Raw genomic sequence first — 23,305 nt, forward strand, 5'->3', positions numbered from 1 at the left:
TGTCTAGAGTTATTAATTCGTGTTGTGAGTTATTGATTCATGTTGTGAGTTATTGATTCGTGTTGAGAGATATTGTTTCATGTTGTGAGTTATTGTTTGGTGTTGAGAGTCATTGTAACGTGTTGTGAGTCATTGTTTCGTGTTGTGAGTTATTGTTTAGTGTTGTGAGTTATTGATTCGTGAGTTATTGTTTCATGTTGTGAGTTATTGTTTTGTGTTGTGAGTTATTAATTCGTGTTGTGAGTTATTGATTCGTTTTGTGAGTTTTTGATTTGTGTTGTGAGTTATTGTTTCGTGTTGTGAGTTATTATTTAGCATTGTGAATTATTGTATTGTGAGTTATTGTTTTGTGTTGTGAGTTATTGTATTGTGAATTATTGTTTTGTGTTGTGGGTTATTTATTCGTGAGTTATTGCTTCATGTTGTGAGTAATTGTTTCGTATTGAGTTATTAATTCGTGTTATGAGTTATTGTTTCGTGAGTTATTGTTTCGTGTTGAGAGTTATTGATTTTTGTTGTGAGTTATTGTTTCGTGTTGTGAGTTATTGATTCGTGAGTTATTGTTTCATGTTGTGAGTTATTGTTTCGTGAGTTATTTTATCGTGTTGAGAGTTATTGATTCGTGTTGAGGGTTATTTATTCTTGTTGAGAGTTATTGTTTCATGTTGTGAATTATTGCTTCGTGAGTTATTGTTTCGTGAGTTATTGTTTCGTGAGTTATTGATTCGTGTTGAGAGTGATTGATTCGTGTTGAGTTATTGATTCGTGTTGAGAGTTATTGTAACATGTTGTGAGTTATTGTTCCGTGTTGTGAGTTATTGATTTGTGTTGTGAGTTATTGTTTCGTGTTGTCAGTTATTGATTCGTGAGTTATTGTTTCATGTTGTGAGTTATTGTTTCGTGAGTTATTGTTTCGTGTTGAGAGTTATTGATTCGTGTTGAGAGTTATTAATTCGTGTTGAGAGTTATTGATTCGTTTTGTAAGTTATTGATTTGTGTTGTTAGTTATTGTTTCGTGAGTAATTGATTCGTGTTGAGAGTGATTGATTCGTGTTGTAAGGCATTGATTCGTGTTGTGAGTCATTGTTTTATGTTGAGAGTTATTAATTCGTGTTGTGAGTTCATGTTTCGTGTTGTGTGTTATTGATTCGTGAGTTATTGTTTCATGTTGTGAGTAATTGTTTCGTATTGAGTTATTAATTCGTGTTGTGAGTTATTGTTTCGTGAGTTATTGTTTCGTGTTGAGAGTTATTGTTTCGTGTTGTGAGTTATTGTTTCGTGTTGTGAGTCATTGTTTCGTGTTGTAAGTTATTGATTCGTGTTGAGTTATTGATTCTTGTTGATAGTTATTGTTTCGTGTTGAGAGTTATTGATTCATGAGTTATTGTTTCGTGTTGAGTTATTGTTTCGGGAGTTATTGTTTCGTGTTGAAAGTTATTGATTCGTGTTCAGTTATTGATTCGTGTTGAGAGTTATTGTAACATGTTGTGAGTTATTGTGTCGTGTTGTGAGTTATTGATTTGTGTTGTGAGTTATTGTTTCGTGTTGTCAGTTATTGATTCGTGAGTTATTGTTTCATGTTGTGAGTTATTGTTTCGTGAGTTATTGTTTCGTGTTGAGAGTTATTGATTCGTGTTGAGAGTTTTTAATTCGTGTTGAGAGTTATTGATTCGTTTTGTGAGTTATTGATTTGTGTTGTGAGTTATTGTTTCGTGAGTAATTGATTCGTGTTGAGAGTGATTGATTCGTGTTGTAAGTCATTGATTCGTGTTGTGAGTCATTGTTTTATGTTGAGAGTTATTAATTCGTGTTGTGAGTTCATGTTTCGTGTTGTGTGTTATTGATTCGTGAGTTATTGTTTCATGTTGTGAGTAATTGTTTCGTATTGAGTTATTAATTCGTGTTGTGAGTTATTGTTTCGTGAGTTATTGTTTCGTGTTGAGAGTTATTGATTTGTGTTGTGAGTTATTGTTTCGTGTTGTGAGTTATTGATTCGTGAGTTATTGTTTCATGTTTTGAGTTATTGTTTCGTTAGTTATTGTTTCGTGTTGAGAGTTATTGATTCGTGTTTAGGGTTATTGATTCTTGTTGAGAGTTATTGTTTCATGTTGTGAATTATTGCTTCGTGAGTTATTGTTTCGTGAGTTATTGATTCGTGTTGAGAGTGATTGATTCGTGTTGTGAGTCATTGATTCGTGTTGTGAGTTATTGTTTTGTTTTGGGAGTTATTAATTCATGTTGTGAGTTATTGATTCGTGAATTATTGTTTCATGTTGTGAGTTATTGTTTCGTGGGTTATTGTTTCATGTTGTGAATTAATGTTTCATATTGAGTTATTGTTTCGTGTTGTGAGTTATTGATTCGTGTTGAGAGTTATTGATTTGTCTTGTGAGTTATTGATTTGTCTTGTGAGTTATTGTTTCGTGTTGTGAGTCATTGTTTCGTGTTGTAAGTTATTGATTCGTGTTGAGAGTTATTGATTCTTGTTGATAGTTATTGTTTCGTGTTGAGAGTTATTGATTCATGAGTTATTGTTTCGTGTTGAGTTATTGTTTCGGGAGTTATTGTTTCGTGTTGAAAGTTATTGATTCGTGTTCAGTTATTGATTCGTGTTGAGAGTTATTGTAACATGTTGTGAGTTATTGTTTCGTGTTGTGAGTTATTGATTTGTGTTGTGAGTTATTGTTTCGTGTTGTCAGTTATTGATTCGTGAGTTATTGTTTCATGTTGTGAATTATTGTTTCGTGAGTTATTGTTTCGTGTTGAGAGTTATTGATTCGTGTTGAGAGTTTTTAATTCGTGTTGAGAGTTATTGATTCGTTTTGTGAGTTATTGATTTGTGTTGTGAGTTATTGTTTCGTGAGTAATTGATTCGTGTTGAGAGTGATTGATTCGTGTTGTAAGTCATTGATTCGTGTTGTGAGTCATTGTTTTATGTTGAGAGTTATTAATTCGTGTTGTGAGTTCATGTTTCGTGTTGTGTGTTATTGATTCGTGAGTTATTGTTTCATGTTGTGAGTAATTGTTTCGTATTGAGTTATTAATTCGTGTTGTGAGTTATTGTTTCGTGAGTTATTGTTTCGTGTTGAGAGTTATTGATTTGTGTTGTGAGTTATTGTTTCGTGTTGTGAGTTATTGATTCGTGAGTTATTGTTTCATGTTTTGAGTTATTGTTTCGTTAGTTATTGTTTCGTGTTGAGAGTTATTGATTCGTGTTTAGGGTTATTGATTCTTGTTGAGAGTTATTGTTTCATGTTGTGAATTATTGCTTCGTGAGTTATTGTTTCGTGAGTTATTGATTCGTGTTGAGAGTGATTGATTCGTGTTGTGAGTCATTGATTCGTGTTGTGAGTTATTGTTTTGTTTTGGGAGTTATTAATTCATGTTGTGAGTTATTGATTCGTGAATTATTGTTTCATGTTGTGAGTTATTGTTTCGTGGGTTATTGTTTCATGTTGTGAATTAATGTTTCGTATTGAGTTATTAATTCGTGTTGTGAGTTATTGATTCGTGTTGAGAGTTATTGATTTGTCTTGTGAGTTATTGATTTGTCTTGTGAGTTATTGTTTCGTGTTGTGAGTTATTTATTCGTGTTGAGAGTTATTGATTCTTGTTGATAGTTATTGTTTCGTGTTGAGAGTTATTGATTCATGAGTTATTGTTTCGTGTTGAGTTATTGTTTCGGGAGTTATTGTTTCGTGTTGAAAGTTATTGATTCGTGTTGTAAGTTATTGATTCGTGTTGAGAGTTATTGTAACATGTTGTGAGTTATTGTTTCGTGTTGTGAGTTATTGATTTGTGTTGTGAGTTATTGTTTCGTGTTGTCAGTTATTGATTCGTGAGTTATTGTTTCATGTTGTGAGTTATTGTTTCGTGAGTTATTGTTTCGTGTTGAGAGTTATTGATTCGTGTTGAGAGTTTTTAATTCGTGTTGAGAGTTATTGATTCGTTTTGTGAGTTATTGATTTGTGTTGTGAGTTATTGTTTCGTGAGTAATTGATTCGTGTTGAGAGTGATTGATTCGTGTTGTAAGTCATTGATTCGTGTTGTGAGTCATTGTTTTATGTTGAGAGTTATTAATTCGTGTTGTGAGTTCATGTTTCGTGTTGTGTGTTATTGATTCGTGAGTTATTGTTTCATGTTGTGAGTAATTGTTTCGTATTGAGTTATTAATTCGTGTTGTGAGTTATTGTTTCGTGAGTTATTGTTTCGTGTTGAGAGTTATTGATTTGTGTTGTGAGTTATTGTTTCGTGTTGTGAGTTATTGATTCGTGAGTTATTGTTTCATGTTTTGAGTTATTGTTTCGTTAGTTATTGTTTCGTGTTGAGAGTTATTGATTCGTGTTTAGGGTTATTGATTCTTGTTGAGAGTTATTGTTTCATGTTGTGAATTATTGCTTCGTGAGTTATTGTTTCGTGAGTTATTGATTCGTGTTGAGAGTGATTGATTCGTGTTGTGAGTCATTGATTCGTGTTGTGAGTTATTGTTTTGTTTTGGGAGTTATTAATTCATGTTGTGAGTTATTGATTCGTGAATTATTGTTTCATGTTGTGAGTTATTGTTTCGTGGGTTATTGTTTCATGTTGTGAATTAATGTTTCATATTGAGTTATTGTTTCGTGTTGTGAGTTATTGATTCGTGTTGAGAGTTATTGATTTGTCTTGTGAGTTATTGATTTGTCTTGTGAGTTATTGTTTCGTGTTGTGAGTCATTGTTTCGTGTTGTAAGTTATTGATTCGTGTTGAGAGTTATTGATTCTTGTTGATAGTTATTGTTTCGTGTTGAGAGTTATTGATTCATGAGTTATTGTTTCGTGTTGAGTTATTGTTTCGGGAGTTATTGTTTCGTGTTGAAAGTTATTGATTCGTGTTCAGTTATTGATTCGTGTTGAGAGTTATTGTAACATGTTGTGAGTTATTGTTTCGTGTTGTGAGTTATTGATTTGTGTTGTGAGTTATTGTTTCGTGTTGTCAGTTATTGATTCGTGAGTTATTGTTTCATGTTGTGAATTATTGTTTCGTGAGTTATTGTTTCGTGTTGAGAGTTATTGATTCGTGTTGAGAGTTTTTAATTCGTGTTGAGAGTTATTGATTCGTTTTGTGAGTTATTGATTTGTGTTGTGAGTTATTGTTTCGTGAGTAATTGATTCGTGTTGAGAGTGATTGATTCGTGTTGTAAGTCATTGATTCGTGTTGTGAGTCATTGTTTTATGTTGAGAGTTATTAATTCGTGTTGTGAGTTCATGTTTCGTGTTGTGTGTTATTGATTCGTGAGTTATTGTTTCATGTTGTGAGTAATTGTTTCGTATTGAGTTATTAATTCGTGTTGTGAGTTATTGTTTCGTGAGTTATTGTTTCGTGTTGAGAGTTATTGATTTGTGTTGTGAGTTATTGTTTCGTGTTGTGAGTTATTGATTCGTGAGTTATTGTTTCATGTTTTGAGTTATTGTTTCGTTAGTTATTGTTTCGTGTTGAGAGTTATTGATTCGTGTTTAGGGTTATTGATTCTTGTTGAGAGTTATTGTTTCATGTTGTGAATTATTGCTTCGTGAGTTATTGTTTCGTGAGTTATTGATTCGTGTTGAGAGTGATTGATTCGTGTTGTGAGTCATTGATTCGTGTTGTGAGTTATTGTTTTGTTTTGGGAGTTATTAATTCATGTTGTGAGTTATTGATTCGTGAATTATTGTTTCATGTTGTGAGTTATTGTTTCGTGGGTTATTGTTTCATGTTGTGAATTAATGTTTCGTATTGAGTTATTAATTCGTGTTGTGAGTTATTGATTCGTGTTGAGAGTTATTGATTTGTCTTGTGAGTTATTGATTTGTCTTGTGAGTTATTGTTTCGTGTTGTGAGTTATTTATTCGTGTTGAGAGTTATTGATTCTTGTTGATAGTTATTGTTTCGTGTTGAGAGTTATTGATTCATGAGTTATTGTTTCGTGTTGAGTTATTGTTTCGGGAGTTATTGTTTCGTGTTGAAAGTTATTGATTCGTGTTGTAAGTTATTGATTCGTGTTGAGAGTTATTGTAACATGTTGTGAGTTATTGTTTCGTGTTGTGAGTTATTGATTTGTGTTGTGAGTTATTGTTTCGTGTTGTCAGTTATTGATTCGTGAGTTATTGTTTCATGTTGTGAGTTATTGTTTCGTGAGTTATTGTTTCGTGTTGAGAGTTATTGATTCGTGTTGAGAGTTTTTAATTCGTGTTGAGAGTTATTGATTCGTTTTGTGAGTTATTGATTTGTGTTGTGAGTTATTGTTTCGTGAGTAATTGATTCGTGTTGAGAGTGATTGATTCGTGTTGTAAGTCGTTGATTCGTGTTGTGAGTCATTGTTTTATGTTGAGAGTTATTAATTCGTGTTGTGAGTTCATGTTTCGTGTTGTGTGCTATTGATTCGTGAGTTATTGTTTCATGTTGTGAGTAATTGTTTCGTATTGAGTTATTAATTCGTGTTGTGAGTTATTGTTTCGTGAGTTATTGTTTCGTGTTGAGAGTTATTGATTTGTGTTGTGAGTTATTGTTTCGTGTTGTGAGTTATTGATTCGTGAGTTATTGTTTCATGTTTTGAGTTATTGTTTCGTTAGTTATTGTGTCGTGTTGAGAGTTATTGATTCGTGTTTAGGGTTATTGATTCTTGTTGAGAGTTATTGTTTCATGTTGTGAATTATTGCTTCGTGAGTTATTGTTTCGTGAGTTATTGATTCGTGTTGAGAGTGATTGATTCGTGTTGTGAGTCATTGATTCGTGTTGTGAGTTATTGTTTTGTTTTGGGAGTTATTAATTCATGTTGTGAGTTATTGATTCGTGAATTATTGTTTCATGTTGTGAGTTATTGTTTCGTGGGTTATTGTTTCATGTTGTGAATTAATGTTTCGTATTGAGTTATTAATTCGTGTTGTGAGTTATTGATTCGTGTTGAGAGTTATTGATTTGTCTTGTGAGTTATTGATTTGTCTTGTGAGTTATTGTTTCGTGTTGTGAGTCATTGTTTCGTGTTGTAAGTTATTTATTCGTGTTGAGAGTTATTGATTCTTGTTGATAGTTATTGTTTCGTGTTGAGAGTTATTGATTCATGAGTTATTGTTTCGTGTTGAGTTATTGTTTCGGGAGTTATTGTTTCGTGTTGAAAGTTATTGATTCGTGTTCAGTTATTGATTCGTGTTGAGAGTTATTGTAACATGTTGTGAGTTATTGTTTCGTGTTGTGAGTTATTGATTTGTGTTGTGAGTTATTGTTTCGTGTTGTCAGTTATTGATTCGTGAGTTATTGTTTCATGTTGTGAGTTATTGTTTCGTGAGTTATTGTTTCGTGTTGAGAGTTATTGATTCATTTTGTGAGTTATTGATTTGTGTTGTGAGTTATTGTTTCGAGTTGTGAGTTATTGATTCGTGTTGACAGTTATTGTAACGTGTTGTGAGTTATTGTTTCGTGTTGTGAGTCATTGTTTCGTGTTGTGAGTTATTGTTTCGTGTTGTGAGTTATTGATTCGTGAGTTATTGTTTCATGTTGTGAGTTATTGTTTCGTGTTGTGAGTTACTGTTTTGTGTTGAGAGTTATTAATTCGTGTTGTGAGTTATTGATTCGTTTTGTGAGTTTTTGATTTGTGTTGTGAATTATTGTTTCGTATTGAGTTAATAATTCGTGTTGTGAGTCATTGTTTCGTGTTGTAAGTTATTGTTTCGTTTTGAGAGTTATTATTCTATGTTGAGAGTTATTAATTTGTCTTGTGAGTTATTGATTCGTGTTGTGAGTTATTGTTTCGTGAGTTATTGTTTCGTGTTGGAAGTTATTGATTTGTGTTGTGAGTTATTGTTTCGTGTTGTGAGTTATTGATTCGTGATTTATTGTTTCATGTTGTAAGTTATTGTTTCGTGAATTATTGTTTCGTATTGAGTTAATAATTCGTGTTGTGAGTCATTGTTTCGTGTTGTAAGTTATTGTTTCGTTTTGAGAGTTATTATTCCATGTTGAGAGTTATTAATTTGTCTTGTGAGTTATTGATTCGTGTTGTGAGTTATTGTTTCGTGAGTTATTGTTTCGTGTTGAGAGTTATTGATTTGTGTTGTGAGTTATTGTTTCGTGTTGTGAGTTATTGATTCGTGAGTTATTGTTTCATGTTGTGAGTTATTGTTTCATGAGTTATTGTTTCGTGAGTTATTGTTTCGTGTTGAGAGTTATTGATTTGTGTTGTGAGTTATTGTTTCGTGTTGAGTTATTGTTTCGGGAGTTATTGTTTCGTGTTGAAAGTTATTGATTCGTGTTCAGTTATTGATTCGTCTTGAGAGTTATTGTAACATGTTGTGAGTTATTATTTCGTGTTGTGAGTTATTGATTTGTGTTCTGAGTTATTGTTTCGTGTTGTCAGTTATTGATTCGTGAGTTATTGTTTCATGTTGTGAGTTATTGTTTCGTGAGTTATTGTTTCGTGTTGAGAGTTATTGATTCGTGTTGAGAGTTATTAATTCGTGTTGAGAGTTATTGATTCGTTTTGTGAGTTATTGATTTGTGTTGTGAGTTATTGTTTCGAGTTGTGAGTTATTGATTCGTGTTGAGAGTTATTGTAACGTGTTGTGAGTTATTGTTTCGTGTTGTGAGTCATTGTTTCGTGTTGTGAGTTATTGTTTCGTGTTGTGAGTTATTGATTCGTGAGTTATTGTTTCATGTTGTGAAGTTTTGTTTCGTGTTGTGAGTTACTGTTTTGTGTTGAGAGTTATTAATTTGTGTTGTGAGTTATTGATTCGTTTTGTGAGTTTTTGATTTGTGTTGTGAATTATTGTTTCGTATTGAGTTAATAATTCGTTTTGTGAGTCATTGTTTCGTGTTGTAAGTTATTGTTTCGTTTTGAGAGTTATTATTCCATGTTGAGAGTTATTAATTTGTCTTGTGAGTTATTGATTCTTGTTGTGAGTTATTGTTTCGTGAGTTATTGTTTCGTGTTGAGAGTTATTGATTTGTGTTGTGAGTTATTGTTTCGTGTTGTGAGTTATTGATTCGTGAGTTCTTGTTTCATGTTGTAAGTTATTGTTTCGTGAGTTATTGTTTCGTATTGAGAGTTATGGATTTGTGTTGTGAGTTATTGTTTCGTGTTGTGAGTTATTGATTCATGAGTTATTGTTTCATGTTGTGAGTTATTGTTTCATGAGTTATTGTTTCGTGAGTTATTGTTTCGTGTTGAGAGTTATTGATTTGTGTTGTGAGTTATTGTTTCGTGTTGAGTTATTGTTTCGGGAGTTATTGTTTCGTGTTGAAAGTTATTGATTCGTGTTCAGTTATTGATTCGTGTTGAGAGTTATTGTTTCGTGTTGTGAGTTATTGATTCATGAGTTATTGTTTCATGTTGTGAGTTATTGTTTCATGAGTTATTGTTTCGTGAGTTATTGTTTCGTGTTGAGAGTTATTGATTTGTGTTGTGAGTTATTGTTTCGTGTTGAGTTATTGTTTCGGGAGTTATTGTTTCGTGTTGAAAGTTATTGATTCGTGTTCAGTTATTGATTCGTGTTGAGAGTTATTGTAACATGTTGTGAGTTATTATTTCGTGTTGTGAGTTATTGATTTGTGTTGTGAGTTATTGTTTCGTGTTGTCAGTTATTGATTCGTGAGTTATTGTTTCATGTTGTGAGTTATTGTTTCGTGAGTTATTGTTTCGTGTTGAGAGTTATTGATTCGTGTTGAGAGTTATTAATTCGTGTTGAGAGTTATTGATTCGTTTTGTGAGTTATTGATTTGTGTTGTGAGTTATTGTTTCGAGTTGTGAGTTATTGATTCGTGTTGAGAGTTATTGTAACGTGTTGTGAGTTATTGTTTTGTGTTGTGAGTCATTGTTTCGTGTTGTGAGTTATTGTTTCGTGTTGTGAGTTATTGATTCGTGAGTTATTGTTTCATGTTGTGAGTTATTGTTTCGTGAGTTATTGTTTCGTGTTGAGAGTTATTGATTTGTGTTGTGAGTTATTGTTTCGTGTTGAAGGTTATTGATTCGTGTTGAGGGTTATTGATTCTTTTTGAGAGTTATTGTATCATGTTGCGAATTATTGCTTCGTGAGTTATTGTTTCGTGAGTTATTGATTTGTGTTGAGTGATTGATTCGTGTTGTGAGTCATTGATTCGTATTGTGAGTTATTGTTTTGTGTTGAGAGTTATTAATTCATGTTGTGAGTTATTGATTCATGAGTTATTGTTTCATGTTGTGATTTATTGTTTCATGAGTAATTGTTTCATGTTGTGAATTATTGTTTCGTATTGAGTTAATAATTCGTGTTGTGAGTCATTGTTTCGCGTTGTAAGTTATTGTTTCGTTTTGAGAGTTATTGTTCCATGTTGAGAGTTATTAATTCGTTTTGTGAGTTATTGATTTGTGTTGTGAGTTATAGGGTTGTGCCGATGGACGATATCATCGTCCATCGTGATGGGTGACTGACATCCCGATGGAGAGACCACCATCGTGATGCCACGCCCCCGGCACGTTGCGCGTCGACACCATAAGCCGCGGTTACATGTGAAAAATATCTTGATGGGATCAATGGTCAGATTAGAATCCAACCGTGTACATGGGCCCAGAAAAATGTTTTCAGAATATAAAAACGTTCACTAAGGTCACACTTTCCGTCGGAATAAATCATTCGCACATGCGCAGTAAGGTTTGAAAAACGGAAGGATATAAACTCCGCCGAGCGTCTTTTTTTTTCAAACTTTATTGTATGTAACAATTCAATACAAAACAATGTTAAACAGCGCCGAGCGGCTATATACATTGACATGTCAGCTCGGTAATATACGAGACGGTCTTCTAAACGTGCCTTTAATAATGTTACGGTTATTATGAAACACCTGTTCGCTCATCATTTGAATTTTAATCCGTGTTGTCAGTGCTTTTTCTGAACGAAGCCAGGATTAGCAGTATGCTAACACGGGCTAACAACATTAGCTTTGGGTGGCGCTGCTTGCTGGCTGCACGTAAACATGTAAGAATAACATCAGCCTTTATTTAGTCGGGACACGACTGGAAACACAAATCCGTGTGATTGTTTGAATGTTTTCTAAGGACTGAGTGACATTTCTGCTTTGAAGCTCAAACCGCTGTGTGTGCTGACGATCCGAGCTGTGCACAGACACACACTTTTAGACCCGGTTCTACTAGCGGACTACTTCTTTTCTATTTTGTTTGTTATTTTTTTTGTTAAAGTCACTTCCCTCAGTTTATACTGGATCATCGCCGATTAGTCATCAGTTGGGAAATAAAATGAAAAAAGCCAAAAAAACGAATAGCAGTTAGATAAGAACGAAAAATTTAAAAATACCCCCCCCCCCCCCCGACGATGTCATCGTCCATCCCGATGGTTGACAGCAAACATCGTCAACGGCCAATTTAAGGGACATCGCCCAACCCTAGTGAGTTATTGTTTCGTGAGTTATTGTTTCGTGTTGTGAGTTATTGTTTCGTGGGTTATTGTTTCATGTTGTGAATTAATGTTTCGTATTGAGTTATTAATTCGTGTTGTGAGTTATTGATTCGTGTTGAGAGTTATTGATTTGTCTTGTGAGTTATTGATTTGTCTTGTGAGTTATTGTTTCGTGTTGTGAGTTATTTATTCGTGTTGAGAGTTATTGATTCTTGTTGATAGTTATTGTTTCGTGTTGAGAGTTATTGATTCATGAGTTATTGTTTCGTGTTGAGTTATTGTTTCGGGAGTTATTGTTTCGTGTTGAAAGTTATTGATTCGTGTTGTAAGTTATTGATTCGTGTTGAGAGTTATTGTAACATGTTGTGAGTTATTGTTTCGTGTTGTGAGTTATTGATTTGTGTTGTGAGTTATTGTTTCGTGTTGTCAGTTATTGATTCGTGAGTTATTGTTTCATGTTGTGAGTTATTGTTTCGTGAGTTATTGTTTCGTGTTGAGAGTTATTGATTCGTGTTGAGAGTTTTTAATTCGTGTTGAGAGTTATTGATTCGTTTTGTGAGTTATTGATTTGTGTTGTGAGTTATTGTTTCGTGAGTAATTGATTCGTGTTGAGAGTGATTGATTCGTGTTGTAAGTCGTTGATTCGTGTTGTGAGTCATTGTTTTATGTTGAGAGTTATTAATTCGTGTTGTGAGTTCATGTTTCGTGTTGTGTGCTATTGATTCGTGAGTTATTGTTTCATGTTGTGAGTAATTGTTTCGTATTGAGTTATTAATTCGTGTTGTGAGTTATTGTTTCGTGAGTTATTGTTTCGTGTTGAGAGTTATTGATTTGTGTTGTGAGTTATTGTTTCGTGTTGTGAGTTATTGATTCGTGAGTTATTGTTTCATGTTTTGAGTTATTGTTTCGTTAGTTATTGTGTCGTGTTGAGAGTTATTGATTCGTGTTTAGGGTTATTGATTCTTGTTGAGAGTTATTGTTTCATGTTGTGAATTATTGCTTCGTGAGTTATTGTTTCGTGAGTTATTGATTCGTGTTGAGAGTGATTGATTCGTGTTGTGAGTCATTGATTCGTGTTGTGAGTTATTGTTTTGTTTTGGGAGTTATTAATTCATGTTGTGAGTTATTGATTCGTGAATTATTGTTTCATGTTGTGAGTTATTGTTTCGTGGGTTATTGTTTCATGTTGTGAATTAATGTTTCGTATTGAGTTATTAATTCGTGTTGTGAGTTATTGATTCGTGTTGAGAGTTATTGATTTGTCTTGTGAGTTATTGATTTGTCTTGTGAGTTATTGTTTCGTGTTGTGAGTCATTGTTTCGTGTTGTAAGTTATTTATTCGTGTTGAGAGTTATTGATTCTTGTTGATAGTTATTGTTTCGTGTTGAGAGTTATTGATTCATGAGTTATTGTTTCGTGTTGAGTTATTGTTTCGGGAGTTATTGTTTCGTGTTGAAAGTTATTGATTCGTGTTCAGTTATTGATTCGTGTTGAGAGTTATTGTAACATGTTGTGAGTTATTGTTTCGTGTTGTGAGTTATTGATTTGTGTTGTGAGTTATTGTTTCGTGTTGTCAGTTATTGATTCGTGAGTTATTGTTTCATGTTGTGAGTTATTGTTTCGTGAGTTATTGTTTCGTGTTGAGAGTTATTGATTCATTTTGTGAGTTATTGATTTGTGTTGTGAGTTATTGTTTCGAGTTGTGAGCTATTGATTCGTGTTGACAGTTATTGTAACGTGTTGTGAGTTATTGTTTCGTGTTGTGAGTCATTGTTTCGTGTTGTGAGTTATTGTTTCGTGTTGTGAGTTATTGATTCGTGAGTTATTGTTTCATGTTGTGAGTTATTGTTTCGTGTTGTGAGTTACTGTTTTGTGTTGAGAGTTATTAATTCGTGTTGTGAGTTATTGATTCGTTTTGTGAGTTTTTGATTTGTGTTGTGAATTATTGTTTCGTATTGAGTTAATAATTCGTGTTGTGAGTCATTGTTTCGTGTTGTAAGTTATTGTTTCGTTTTGAGAGTTATTATTCTATGTTGAGAGTTATTAATTTGTCTTGTGAGTTATTGATTCGTGTTGTGAGTTATTGTTTCGTGAGTTATTGTTTCGTGTTGGAAGTTATTGATTTGTGTTGTGAGTTATTGTTTCGTGTTGTGAGTTATTGATTCGTGAGTTATTGTTTCATGTTGTAAGTTATTGTTTCGTGAATTATTGTTTCGTATTGAGTTAATAATTCGTGTTGTGAGTCATTGTTTCGTGTTGTAAGTTATTGTTTCGTTTTGAGAGTTATTATTCCATGTTGAGAGTTATTAATTTGTCTTGTGAGTTATTGATTCGTGTTGTGAGTTATTGTTTCGTGAGTTATTGTTTCGTGTTGAGAGTTATTGATTTGTGTTGTGAGTTATTGTTTCGTGTTGTGAGTTATTGATTCGTGAGTTATTGTTTCATGTTGTGAGTTATTGTTTCATGAGTTATTGTTTCGTGAGTTATTGTTTCGTGTTGAGAGTTATTGATTTGTGTTGTGAGTTATTGTTTCGTGTTGAGTTATTGTTTCGGGAGTTATTGTTTCGTGTTGAAAGTTATTGATTCGTGTTCAGTTATTGATTCGTCTTGAGAGTTATTGTAACATGTTGTGAGTTATTATTTCGTGTTGTGAGTTATTGATTTGTGTTCTGAGTTATTGTTTCGTGTTGTCAGTTATTGATTCGTGAGTTATTGTTTCATGTTGTGAGTTATTGTTTCATGAGTTATTGTTTCGTATTGAGAGTTATTGATTTGTGTTGTGAGTTATTAATTCGTGTTGAGAGTTATTGATTCGTTTTGTGAGTTATTGATTTGTGTTGTGAGTTATTGTTTCGAGTTGTGAGTTATTGATTCGTGTTGAGAGTTATTGTAACGTGTTGTGAGTTATTGTTTCGTGTTGTGAGTCATTGTTTCGTGTTGTGAGTTATTGTTTCGTGTTGTGAGTTATTGATTCGTGAGTTATTGTTTCATGTTGTGAAGTTTTGTTTCGTGTTGTGAGTTACTGTTTTGTGTTGAGAGTTATTAATTTGTGTTGTGAGTTATTGATTCGTTTTGTGAGTTTTTGATTTGTGTTGTGAATTATTGTTTCGTATTGAGTTAATAATTCGTGTTGTGAGTCATTGTTTCGTGTTGTAAGTTATTGTTTCGTTTTGAGAGTTATTATTCCATGTTGAGAGTTATTAATTTGTCTTGTGAGTTATTGATTCTTGTTGTGAGTTATTGTTTCGTGAGTTATTGTTTCGTGTTGAGAGTTATTGATTTGTGTTGTGAGTTATTGTTTCGTGTTGTGAGTTATTGATTCGTGAGTTCTTGTTTCATGTTGTAAGTTATTGTTTCGTGAGTTATTGTTTCGTATTGAGAGTTATGGATTTGTGTTGTGAGTTATTGTTTCGTGTTGTGAGTTATTGATTCATGAGTTATTGTTTCATGTTGTGAGTTATTGTTTCATGAGTTATTGTTTCGTGAGTTATTGTTTCGTGTTGAGAGTTATTGATTTGTGTTGTGAGTTATTGTTTCGTGTTGAGTTATTGTTTCGGGAGTTATTGTTTCGTGTTGAAAGTTATTGATTCGTGTTCAGTTATTGATTCGTGTTGAGAGTTATTGTTTCGTGTTGTGAGTTATTGATTCATGAGTTATTGTTTCATGTTGTGAGTTATTGTTTCATGAGTTATTGTTTCGTGAGTTATTGTTTCGTGTTGAGAGTTATTGATTTGTGTTGTGAGTTATTGTTTCGTGTTGAGTTATTGTTTCGGGAGTTATTGTTTCGTGTTGAAAGTTATTGATTCGTGTTCAGTTATTGATTCGTGTTGAGAGTTATTGTAACATGTTGTGAGTTATTATTTCGTGTTGTGAGTTATTGATTTGTGTTGTGAGTTATTGTTTCGTGTTGTCAGTTATTGATTCGTGAGTTATTGTTTCATGTTGTGAGTTATTGTTTCGTGAGTTATTGTTTCGTGTTGAGAGTTATTGATTCGTGTTGAGAGTTATTAATTCGTGTTGAGAGTTATTGATTCGTTTTGTGAGTTATTGATTTGTGTTGTGAGTTATTGTTTCGAGTTGTGAGTTATTGATTCGTGTTGAGAGTTATTGTAACGTGTTGTGAGTTATTGTTTTGTGTTGTGAGTCATTGTTTCGTGTTGTGAGTTATTGTTTCGTGTTGTGAGTTATTGATTCGTGAGTTATTGTTTCATGTTGTGAGTTATTGTTTCGTGAGTTATTGTTTCGTGTTGAGAGTTATTGATTTGTGTTGTGAGTTATTGTTTCGTGTTGAAGGTTATTGATTCGTGTTGAGGGTTATTGATTCTTTTTGAGAGTTATTGTATCATGTTGCGAATTATTGCTTCGTGAGTTATTGTTTCGTGAGTTATTGATTTGTGTTGAGTGATTGATTCGTGTTGTGAGTCATTGATTCGTATTGTGAGTTATTGTTTTGTGTTGAGAGTTATTAATTCATGTTGTGAGTTATTGATTCATGAGTTATTGTTTCATGTTGTGATTTATTGTTTCATGAGTAATTGTTTCATGTTGTGAATTATTGTTTCGTATTGAGTTAATAATTCGTGTTGTGAGTCATTGTTTCGCGTTGTAAGTTATTGTTTCGTTTTGAGAGTTATTGTTCCATGTTGAGAGTTATTAATTCGTTTTGTGAGTTATTGATTTGTGTTGTGAGTTATAGGGTTGTGCCGATGGACGATATCATCGTCCATCGTGATGGGTGACTGACATCCCGATGGAGAGACCACCATCGTGATGCCACGCCCCCGGCACGTTGCGCGTCGACACCATAAGCCGCGGTTACATGTGAAAAATATCTTGATGGGATCAATGGTCAGATTAGAATCCAACCGTGTACATGGGCCCAGAAAAATGTTTTCAGAATATAAAAACGTTCACTAAGGTCACACTTTCCGTCGGAATAAATCATTCGCACATGCGCAGTAGGGTTTGAAAAACGGAAGGATATAAACTCCGCCGAGCGTCTTTTTTTTTCAAACTTTATTGTATGTAACAATTCAATACAAAACAATGTTAAACAGCGCCGAGCGGCTATATACATTGACATGTCAGCTCGGTAATATACGAGACGGTCTTCTAAACGTGCCTTTAATAATGTTACGGTTATTATGAAACACCTGTTCGCTCATCATTTGAATTTTAATCCGTGTTGTCAGTGCTTTTTCTGAACGAAGCCAGGATTAGCAGTATGCTAACACGGGCTAACAACATTAGCTTTGGGTGGCGCTGCTTGCTGGCTGCACGTAAACATGTAAGAATAACATCAGCCTTTATTTAGTCGGGACACGACTGGAAACACAAATCCGTGTGATTGTTTGAATGTTTTCTAAGGACTGAGTGACATTTCTGCTTTGAAGCTCAAACCGCTGTGTGTGCTGACGATCCGAGCTGTGCACAGACACACACTTTTAGACCCGGTTCTACTAGCGGACTACTTCTTTTCTATTTTGTTTGTTATTTTTTTTGTTAAAGTCACTTCCCTCAGTTTATACTGGATCATCGCCGATTAGTCATCAGTTGGGAAATAAAATGAAAAAAGCCAAAAAAACGAATAGCAGTTAGATAAGAACGAAAAATGTAAAAATACCCCCCCCCCCCCCCCCCCCCGACGATGTCATCGTCCATCCCGATGGTTGACAGCAAACATCGTCAACGGCCAATTTAAGGGACATCGCCCAACCCTAGTGAGTTATTGTTTCGTGAGTTATTGTTTCGTGTTGTGAGTTATTGATTCGTGAGTTATTGTTTCAAATCGTAAGTTATTGTTTCGTGAGTTATTGTTTCGTATTGAGAGTTATTGATTTGTGTTGTGAGTTATTGTTTCGTGAGTTATTGTTTCATGTTGTGAGTTATTGTTTCGTGAGTTATTGTTTCGTGTTGAGAGTTATTGATTCGTGTTGAGAGTTATTAATTCGTGTTGAGAGTTATTGATTCGTGTTGTGAGTTATTGTTTCGTGAGTTATTGTTTCGTGTTGAGAGTTATTGATTTTTGTTGTGAGTTATTGATTCGAGAGTTATTGTTTCATGTTGTGAGTTATTGTTTCGTGAGTTATTGTTTCGTATTGAGAGTTAATGATTCGTGTTGAGAGTTATGGATTCTTGTTGAGTTACTAATTCGTGCTGTGAGTCATTGATTCGTTTTGTGAGTTATTGATATGTCTTGTGAGTTTTTGTTTCGTGTTGTGAGTCATTGTTTCGTGTTGTGAGTTATTGTTTCGTTTTGAGAATTATTGCTCCATGTTGAGAGTTATTAATTCGTGTTCTGAGTTATTGATTCTTTTTTAAGTTGTTGATTCGTTTTGTGAGTTATTGATTCGTGTTGTGATTAATTGTTTCGTGGTGAGAGTTATTGATTTGTGTTGTGAGTCATTGATTTGTGTTGTGAGTTATTGTTTTGTGTTGTGAGTAATTGTTTTGTGTTGTGAGTTATTGTTTCGTATTGTAAGTAATTGTGTTGAGAGTTCTTGTTTTGTGTTGTGAGTTAATTGTTTTGTGTTGTGCGTTATTGTGTGTGAGTTCTTGTGTTGTGAGTTAATGTTTTGTGTTGTGAGTTCTTTTGTTGTGAGTTATTATGTGGTGAGTTATTGTGTTGTGAGTTCTTGTGTTGTGAGTTATTGTTTTGTGTTGTGAGTTAATATTTTAGTGTTGTGACAAATCGCATTCTGTTATTTTGTGTAGTGTTGTGACCCTTCTGAGCCACGGCACATATGTGTTTAGGAAACGCACAGCAGAGAGTTTTACTTCTTCTTCTGCACATTTAGTGATGAAACTGTTTTAACTCTGACTCATTTCTTTAGAAAATCTCAGAGTGAAGCAACCATCCACCCAGGTAAAAAATCTCATTCCTGACCATTTGTTTTGGAAGTATTTTTACTTTGGATTCTGTTTGTAGTTTCAGACCGGGACTGATTTGACAGATTTGCCCATTTTTACCTGCAGACAGAAGGTTTCCACCTGTAAGGACAGCGGTGTGAGAGTAAGGCTTCGGTAACTCTATAGACAGAGTAAACTTCAACCATGATAATGTCTCAGTGCATTGTTCTTTCTTTGTGTGCATTGCTCTTAGTCTGGCCCATCCCCTGTATCAATAGACCCTGGCAGGGGCTATCAAATGGGGGGTTTTTTTGGGCACGCAAACCCCTCCACCGCGATAAGGTGGCAATTCAAGGAGGGGGAATTTTTTTTTTTTTTTTTGCTTTTTAATTTTACTTTTAAGATACATGATACTTTTGCTATTTTTTTATTTTATTTCATTTTATTTTTTATTTTAAGTATTAGTGGACTAGAGTTTGAGGGGTTTTTTTTGGACAGAGGGAGAAACCAGAGCACCTGGAGAAAACCCTGTGGTTAAAAAAAAGCTTTTATTTGCTATTTATTTTATTTTATTTCATTTTATTTATTTCTTCATTCTAAGTATTAGATCAGAGTTTGGGGCTTTTTTGGACAGAGGGAGAAACCAGAGCGCCTGGAGAAAACCCTGTAGTTAAAATAGCTTTTATAAGATATTTATTTTATTTCATTTTATTTATTTCTTTATTCTAAGTATTAGGAGATTAGACATTGGGGGGATTTTTTTTGGACAGAGGGAGAAACCAGAGCGCCTGGAGAAAACCCTGTTTAGATCAAAGGAGGGCGGGGGGGGGGGGCAATACTTTTGCCTAACCAACGAGAAAAATATAACTGGGCTATCTTTAAAATAAAATATTTTTTTTATCATCAAACAAAATAAAAACTAAGATAAAAAGTAAAACAGAACCAAAGTAGTTAAAGAAAACCTAGCTAAGATGTAAAAGGGGTGTCAAGGAAAGTTCCCTTTAAAACAATAAAATAAAAAATAGACTAGAATATACATATTTACAAGATACACATTTAGAATAGAAAAACAGAAAAAGCCCACAGCAGTTTTTACCCACACAACAGTAATTAAATGTTTAACTCTTTAACACTGGAGCTTTTCCTACAGTTTGGCCGTTCTTGGACGGTCATAACTCCATCTAAGGTGTTAAAAGAGTCAAAGCCTAAATGTGTGTGGGTGTTGGGGGCTTAGTGTGTGTAAGGGCTGTGGGGGGGCTTGGTGTGTGTGAGGTCAATGGCGTATACTTATAAAGCGCTTTTTTACCTTTTCGAAGGTCCAAAGCGCTTTACAGTCACAGACCCATTCACACACACATTCACACACACATTCACACACTGGTGGCGACTCACTGCTGAACACTGGCACCAACCTTCCACCAGAGGCAAGGTGGAGTTCAGTGTCTCGCCCAAGGACACTTTGACACAAGGGTGTGCAGGGCGGGAATTGAACCTGGAATTGTTGTGTGTGTGTGTGTGTGGGGGGGGGGGGGGGGGGGGCTGTGGTCGAGGTCCACTCAGTCCTTTTTTCTAGACCTTCTAAACAGGTTCAGGAGCCTCCGACCAACACCTTTCTTTGTGGTCTTCTCTTTCAGCTCATCCACCTGCTGCTGTAGTTGATGAATTTGGACCTGGAAATCCTCTTGAGTTTTTCTGATGATGGTCTTTTTCTTCTTGACAACTTTCTTCAGGTGAGCGATTTGTTGTGAAAGGGTGGACTTTTCTTCTTCCAGCTGTTGTCTTTCTTGTTCCAGCTGCTTCTGGCCTTCCAGTTCTTTCTGGACCAAAGCAGCTCTTAATTTGGTGGACTCCTTTACCTTCAGGTCAAAGCTGAGTTTGGCTACATTTGTTTTGATCCTGTCTTGTTCAATCCTTTCTTGCAACAGGTGTATTTCCCTGCTGAGGTCCATTTTATTCTTGAGAGCGGCCTGTGTTATTGTCTCAAGCTGTTGGTCTCTTTGCTCCAGCTTTTTGCTCCAAATGACTCCAGACTGGCTTATGATGGCATCTTTTTCTCTGATGGTTCTTTGTAATTTTTCCATCTCCTTATTTTCAGTTCGGTGACATGCTGCCTTATGCTTCTCACAATTCCTTTGTAATTCACCAATTTCTTCCAGCAGGGAGTCTTTTTCCTCCTGACATCTTTTTATTTCGCCTTCCATCTGATCCATTTGGGAATTTAACTTCCTATTATAGTGTTCTTCAAGATCCTTTTTCTCCTTTTCAAAATTGTTGATGAGACCCGTAAATTCCTTCTCGTGCTCCCGTTTTAGTCCCTCAATCTGACATTGTAGCTTGAAGATCTCACCACTTGAGGCTGCATTAGAATTTTTTATTGCGGCCTTTTCCTCCTCATGAACTTTTCTTAGTTCAGCCATTTCTTGCTTGAGGGAGAGGTTTTCTTCTCTTTCTTTAGCCAGCTGATTATATGCTTCTGTTAATGTCAGCTCATGGTAGTTAAGAAGACACTCTTTCTGCATTTCCAATTGGCTGGTGAGGTCCAAATGTTCCTGCTCATGCTGCGCTTTTAGGTCGTCCATCTGACGGAGTAGTTGGACATTCTTTTTCTTGGAGACTCTTTTAGATTTGGTCACCTCAGTCTCCTTGTCCTTCAGAGCTGTCTTTAGATGAGCAATTTCTTGTAAGACGGAGGACTTGTCTTCCTGCCATTGCTGTCTTTCTTGGCTCATCTGTTCTTCAAGGTGTTCGGCTTTCCCAGCAGCTTCCCGCAGCATGTAATCTTTCTTCTGTTGCTCCATTTTTAGGTCGTCAATCTGACCGAGAAGTTTTACGATCCTTGTCCTGGAGACCTTTTCAAATTTGCTCATGATGGTCTCTTTTTCTGTGATGGTTTCTCTTAACTGTTCCATGCTCTTCTCATTTTTGGAGAGCAATTCCAAAAACTTCTTTTCAGTGGCGGCCTTATCCTCCTCATGAGCTTTTCTTAGTTCAGCCATTTCTTGCTTGAGGGAGGTGTTTTCTTCTCTTTCTTTAGCCAGCTTATTTTGTGCTTCAGTCATGTGGCTCAAAGAGGTTTCAGCTTTTGGTAAAAGTTCTGTCTTGTGGCTCATCTGCTCTTCAAAGTGATCAGCTTTCAGCTTTTCAGCATCCGCCAGCTTCTGATCTTTCTGCTGAAGAAGTTCCTTCAGACACTCTACTTCACTTTTCACAGCAGTGTTCTCTACTTGAAGTGCTTCTGCGTTCTCCACTGAGGTCGACTCAGATGTTGAAGTCGGCTCATCCAAAGCAGTTGTAGTTTGTTTTCCCTTTCCCAAAGGTTTGATTCCCTCAGGCTGAGTTGATTTAGGGACAGACACCGGCTTCACAGGAAAGAATGCAATTGGGCGAAAGGAGACGATTGGAGCAAGACTTAAGGGCTTTAACCCTAAGGTTTGGTTTTGCGGGCAGGTTTTTGGCTTGGAGTTTTCCCAATCCTGCTGTCTTTTTGGTTCAGGAGTTTCTGGAAATTCTTCCTCCTCATTTTTATAAAGGGGAGAATAATCATAGTAAGGAGTTTCTGGAGTCTCAGGAAATTCTTCTTCATCATCAGAAGGGGGGGGGGAGTAATCATTGTCTTCGTCAATGTCATCCCAGTCCATGAAAGTAGAATGAAACCCAAATTCAAAAGTGGACTCGTTCCCCACAACAGAATCCAAACTGCTGAGTTGAAAATTCTTTAGGGATTTTCGGACAGAACGGTGTCTTGATGATTCCATGATACGTTTTTTTGAGAATTCTAATTAGTTTGACAGCAAAAGTTATATGTAAACAAAGACACTTTTTAAACTTGGTACTTTGTTCTTTGCGATATACGAAACTTGCGTGCAACAATTGATCAGAATCTCAAGGTTTTTGCTCCTATTAGTAAACTTTTAACACTAACTCATGACAGATAATGTTACATCATATGACATCATTTGACATCAAATGTTTTCATTTGAAGTCATGTGACATCATTTGACATCAAAAGTTAATCTGATGTATCGATTACATCATTGGTGGTGTGATGCTTAGTGATGCAATCAGCTCTGAAATGGGGGAGGTTTTTTTTTTTTTTTTGGGGGGGGGGGGGGGGGGGCGGGGTAATTATTGTTTTTACCAAAAATCTATTTTTTGGGGTAAAGAAGCACACGCAGACACACAAAAACACACCTTTGCAAAATACACAATCAATCAACCTAAAATGGATCTGAATCCTGATATTGATGGCCAGGTGAAGTTTCAGGAGAGAAAGGGAGGTTAACTCCAAATTCTTGTTATGTTCACAAATGTTTCAAGATTAATTTAGTTCAAGTTTTCATTGATTTGCACATTTAGATTTTTGGCAGGGGGTTTCATTTTTTTCCGTAGCCCCCTTTTGAGGTTACTATCAGGATTGCTTCAGTGTCAGATGTAAAATATTCAGTCTGCATAAAATTGGACAAACCGATTTTTAAGAAAAGTGAAATGCATTTAATTTGAGATCCATTGGCCTCTGTGAATGAATGAATTTATATGTAATAATAAGTGATAAGGCTACCATGTTGGTTGAGGCATTTTTTTCAAGTGAGTAATAAACAAAAAAACAAAGCTGCTTTATTTTGCTTTTCTGGTCCGGCCCAATTGAGATCAGAGGGGTTGAATGTGGCCCCCGACCCAAAATTAGTTTGACACCCCTGATCTAGGATGATGTCAATAGCCCATTAATAGTTCACATATAGATAGACAGACACAGATTCACTCACACACACACGCACGCACGCACGAACAAGTATGTAAATGTTGTTAAAATTGTATTTGGTTATCAAAAAAGACCCCAAATTTGAGGTTTTCTTCATAGATTATTTAACAAATTGCATTATAAACTAAAATAAAAATAATACACAAATAAGCAATTAACATCTATGAATAATTAATAATATAATACCTAAAATGTAACATAAAGTAACGTAAAGCTCTCATGTGCCTGTTTTCTGATGAATCCAACAGTTCAGGACTTTATTCCTCTCCCTCAGATATGTCACGTGATTCAAAACAAA

At 34.8% G+C, this 23,305-nt stretch overlaps 2 protein-coding genes across 2 annotated transcripts in view; one reads left to right on the forward strand and one right to left on the reverse strand.

Annotated features, from left to right (window-relative positions):
* Positions 1-23,305, forward strand: part of cln5 (CLN5, intracellular trafficking protein) — a 46,648-nt gene that overhangs the window by 5,152 nt on the left and 18,191 nt on the right. The window contains exons 3-5 of the mRNA XM_023950521.1: positions 18,233-18,264; positions 18,328-18,411; positions 19,883-19,978. Of these exons, the coding sequence (XP_023806289.1) occupies positions 19,944-19,978 (35 nt within the window). The 5' untranslated portion in view covers positions 18,233-18,264; positions 18,328-18,411; positions 19,883-19,943. The remainder of the gene's footprint in view (positions 1-18,232; positions 18,265-18,327; positions 18,412-19,882; positions 19,979-23,305) is intronic.
* Positions 19,783-22,319, reverse strand: LOC111946717 (restin homolog). The gene has a single exon (XM_023950518.1). The coding sequence runs from the start codon at positions 22,001-22,003 to the stop codon at positions 19,805-19,807; it is 2,199 nt and encodes a 732-aa protein (XP_023806286.1). The 5' UTR covers positions 22,004-22,319; the 3' UTR covers positions 19,783-19,804.

Source organism: Oryzias latipes, chromosome 21 (assembly GCF_002234675.1).
Source record: "Oryzias latipes chromosome 21, ASM223467v1".
Taxonomy (NCBI): domain Eukaryota; kingdom Metazoa; phylum Chordata; class Actinopteri; order Beloniformes; family Adrianichthyidae; genus Oryzias; species Oryzias latipes.

Excerpts from the sequence above, each read along its gene's own strand:
- LOC111946717 (XM_023950518.1), bottom strand. The coding sequence starts at position 22,003 with ATGGAATCATCAAGACACCGTTCTGTCCGAAAATCCCTAAAGAATTTT.